This window comes from Pteropus alecto, unplaced genomic scaffold, assembly GCF_000325575.1.
Source record: "Pteropus alecto unplaced genomic scaffold, ASM32557v1 scaffold156, whole genome shotgun sequence".
Taxonomy (NCBI): Eukaryota; Metazoa; Chordata; class Mammalia; order Chiroptera; family Pteropodidae; genus Pteropus; species Pteropus alecto.
In genome coordinates, this window is record NW_006437746.1 from 1,987,141 (window position 1) to 1,991,514 (window position 4,374).

General features: G+C 61.1%; 1 protein-coding gene across 1 annotated transcript in view; it reads left to right on the plus strand.

Moving 5' to 3' along the window:
* Nucleotides 1-4,374, plus strand: part of ZBTB47 (zinc finger and BTB domain containing 47) — a 16,037-nt gene that overhangs the window by 4,898 nt on the left and 6,765 nt on the right. The window contains 5 exon segments of the mRNA XM_025048920.1: nt 1-268; nt 1,942-2,089; nt 3,207-3,322; nt 3,801-3,945; nt 4,125-4,371. The exon segment at nt 1-268 is cut by the window's left edge and continues 72 nt beyond it. Of these exon segments, the coding sequence (XP_024904688.1) occupies nt 1-268; nt 1,942-2,089; nt 3,207-3,322; nt 3,801-3,945; nt 4,125-4,371 (924 nt within the window).

Sequence of the window (4,374 nt, forward strand, 5' to 3'; positions counted from 1 at the left end):
GCGGCCAAAGCCCCCGCCGGGAGTGGCCGCGACACCGGCCCGGGGGGCCCAGACCACGGACGGGTTGGGGGCCAAGGTGAAGCTGGAGGAGAAGCAGCACCACCCATGCCAGAAGTGCCCACGCGTCTTCAACAACCGCTGGTACCTGGAGAAGCACATGAACGTGACCCACAGCCGCATGCAGATCTGTGACCAGTGTGGCAAGCGTTTCCTGCTGGAGAGTGAGCTGCTGTTGCACCGGCAGACGGATTGTGAGCGCAACATCCAGGTGGGCTTCCTGGGGTAGACGGAGCGGGCGGGGCAGGAGCCCAGCTGAGGCCACACCCCAACCAGGCGGGGCCAGGCCAGTCTGGGCCCTGGGCACCTGGGGTCCTGCAGCCTGCATTGCCAGAACAATCTGAGGAGACCAGACTTAGCCCCCCCACACACGGTGGGACCAGCCCAGGCCCAGCGTGAGCCAAGAGGGTGGGGCCCAGGTTGGTAAGAGTGTCAAGAAGAGCTTCCTGGAGGAGGGAGGGAGCACTGGCTTTGACACGTGGAAAGATCATATATGCATATAGAGTTGGGACAAACAGTAACCTTGGCCAGAGGGGCAAGGGATCATGGACTTGGGAGGCTGAGAGGAGAGAGTTGACTGAGCACATGAAGCTGGGGAACAGCCAGCTCTGAGGAGGGATGAGTCAGTGTTTTAGCAAATCCTTACAGCTGCCAGAAGGCCAGCAGGGCCACGGTGCGTTTTTCGGCTTATACAGGGCATGAAAACACAGATGAAGGGAGGAGAGGTTTGCCCAGAGGGGGGCGCCATTTTCCACTTGCTACAAAGACTTATGTAGAGCATCTGACAGCTGGGCAGGAAGAAGGAAGCCCTTGCATTCAGTGCTTTGGAGGCGCCACCTGGCCTAGGCCTGGGGAAGAGGGACTGGATGAGAAATTTGGGAAGAGCAGGGGCTACCGAGGCCAAGCGGAGAGGATGGGCCGGCTGCCAGGCCTTGGGCCAGCTTGATTCTCTGCCAGCCTGGCCTCTCTGTACAGGCAGCACAGGGCCAGCCAGGCTGGTTTTAACTTTCTGGCTGGGAGGTGGGGAGGTGAGGGTAGCAGGTAGGTGGATGCTAATTGCTTGAACTAATTGCTAATTGCAGTGCCCTGTGGAGAAAGTGTTAACTAGGGGTCACCTGGTCTCCTGCCCTACCCTGTGTAACTGTTCTCACATGCCTGCGTGCCGGGCTGCCCTTTGACATTCCCTCCACCTGCCACACACCCGAGCTACCCTCCTGAAGGGGAAAGACACTTGTGCCCCTTCTGACCTGGGCAACCTGACCCATCTCTGCCTGAGCCCTGGCCTTGCCTTCAGGCTTCTGGGGGTGTCCTGCAGGGATGGGCAGGACAAGGGTCCAAGGAAAGAGAAGAAAAGTGTGGCCCCAAAAGTCCCACTGCCTGATGGGAGCTAGTACTGCCTGCAGTCCCCTCCCCGCAACGCCTGCCCTTTGGGACCTATCTCCTTGGGGATCTCCACGGTATCAGGGAATGGGTCCCAGCAGAGGGAGGCAGCAGAGGGAATTCCCTGACTCTCTGGACTTGTCTTCTGAGGGGCTTCTTCACACCCACTGTGGCCCTTCAGGCAGTTATGTGTCGCCCCTCTATGGAGAGATGCCTTGTTGGAACGAGCACAAAGGAGGGACTTCCTAGAAGAGGTGACCCCTGGCCCTACTTAGTTCAAGGATGAAGCAGGGCCTAGGCTGCAGCCCTGGGTGGTGGGCAAGTAAACGTTTGGGGGGTCCCCCTCCCCACCTGCCAGAACGTCAGAACTGGCTGGGCCTTGGACATCCAGGGCTTTCTCTCCAGCATGGTGAGGAAACTGAGGCCCAGAGAGGCGCAGTGACTTGTACTTTGTCACATAGTCCTGACTCAGGACCCAGGGCCTAAGGTCCTCTCACTCCACAGTGTGTGACATGTGGCAAAGCTTTTAAGAAGCTCTGGTCCCTCCACGAGCACAATAAGATTGTACACGGCTACGCGGAGAAGAAGTTCTCGTGTGAGATCTGCGAGAAGAAGTTCTACACCATGGCCCACGTGCGCAAGCACATGGTCGGTAAGTCCCGGCCGGTGAGCAATGGAGCCTGAGGACAGAGCTGGGCCACCCCCGGGTGTGCTGGGAAGGACTTCGCATCCAAGGGCAATGTGAAGGGGTGAGGGGGTCCCTCCCCGTGGGGAGGCCTGGGGAGGCTGGTTGCAGTGGTGGGTGTGGTAGGGACAGGCCCCGGGGCCAGGGCTGCCCACCACGTTCAGCCAGGCAGGCTGCACATTGCACAAGGGCTCCTGGACAAGGTGGCAGGTGGGGACCAGAATCCAGCTGACACAAGTCCTGTCTCAGTTTGAGGACAGCTGTGCCTCTGATTCTTTCTCACCTTCAGGCCCTCACAGGGCTCAGGCTTCTCTGCATACAACCCTTTCCCCAGGGTCATACCCGGACACAATAAAGAGGCCCAGGTGTGTGCTGGGCCGTACTTCTGCCTTGGGCATGGCTGTCCGGTTGTCCTTTCCCTCTAGGTGGGCCTAGCTAAGAGTCTGGTATCTCTGCAGCCCTTCCTTCCTTGCCTGTTCAGGGGCTGGGGCTCAAGAGACAGGCGGGCAAGTTGAGCCTAACTCCCTTTCTCCACCAGACAGCGCTGGGGGCCTCCAGCGTGAACTGACTGGGAGCTGGGGCCCTGGGGTATTAAGTCTTGGCCAGGAGATACTTGGTAACTCAGGATTGGTGATCCTTCCTGGGCTCAGGTTCCCCAGCCCTGAGCTCTGTGGGGACACTGTCTCCAGTTGCTTCCCCCTAGATCATCCACCTCCCCTATCCGTGTCGTCCCCTGTAAAGCCCAGCCACTGCTGAGGCGCAACCACTCCTAGCCTTTATAGAAGAGGACACCGAAGCCCATAGAGGCTGTGCAGGAAGCCTGTGGCTGGGCCAGGATTTGAGCTGAGGCCAGTCCCATTGGGATCTTTTCATCTTTCCCCAAAGCTTGGGGATTGAGGTAGCCTTGGCTATTGCCTTTGGCCAGAGGCTAAAGAAGCACAAGGGCCTCCATGCTTCTGACCAGACTTCAGAGCAGACAGAGACCTAGCCCAGGGAGGGGTCCTGGGACAGAGGCCGTGAGGGCAGGCCTCAGGACAGGTGGGGTCCCCCAGAGCTGTTGACGGCCATGGTGCCCGCCCCGTAGCCCACACCAAGGACATGCCCTTCACCTGCGAGACCTGTGGGAAGTCCTTCAAACGCAGCATGTCTCTCAAGGTGCACTCGCTGCAGCACTCCGGGGAGAAGCCCTTCCGATGCGAGGTGAGTTCCTTCCTCCCCCTGCCCCAGGGTATAGTATTCAGAGAGGGACCCCCCCTCTGTTATCTGAGGCCCTTGGCTCCCCTTTATCCTTACCCAGTCACCCACCAGCCTGCTCGCCACCACCCCACCCTTAACCCAAGCCACACACATTCCGCCTGGGCTGGAACCATGGGGCAGGCTTTCTGGAGAGGGGGAGAGAGGAGCCTGTCAGGCAGGGGTGAGAGGTGGAGCTGCAGGTGGGGATCTGGAGACCTTGCTCGGGAGCAGGGAGGCCTCGGCTTTAAGCATGAGGTCTCCCTCCCTCTGCGGCCTGTCCTCACTTTGGGCCCCATTCCCATCTGGGCCCTGTGTGCCCCTGGCCTCCTCACCTCCGCCTTACCCGACGGGGCGCCTCCCGACGTGTGTCTTGGGCAAGGGCTTCCCTCCCCGAAGGCGGCCTGGGCTCTGGCCCCGGCCTCACCCCTCACCCCACCCTCAGAACTGCAACGAGCGTTTCCAGTACAAGTACCAGCTGCGGTCACACATGAGCATCCACATTGGCCATAAGCAGTTCATGTGCCAGTGGTGTGGCAAGGACTTCAACATGAAGCAGTACTTCGACGAGCACATGAAGACGCACACCGGTACGGCTGCCCCTGCCTCCCGGCGTCCGCGCGGCTGGTACAGCGCGGGCCAGGGTGGGGAGGGCCCGAGAGGGCCAGGGCCGAGCCCCACGGTGCTTCCACGGGCACAGGGCGGCTGGCCCCGGGCTGGGGTGCGGCAGCCCCACAGTGACACCCTGCTGCCCACCTCCAAACCCCAGGGGAGAAGCCGTACATCTGTGAGATCTGCGGGAAGAGCTTCACCAGCCGGCCCAACATGAAGCGGCACCGGCGCACGCACACGGGCGAGAAGCCGTACCCCTGTGACGTCTGCGGCCAGCGCTTCCGCTTCTCCAACATGCTCAAGGCGCACAAGGAGAAGTGCTTCCGCGTCAGCCACCCCCTGGCCGGCGACGGCCCCCCGTCTGCCCCCGGCCTGCCCCCCGCCCAGCCTCAGGCCCCTGTACTGCC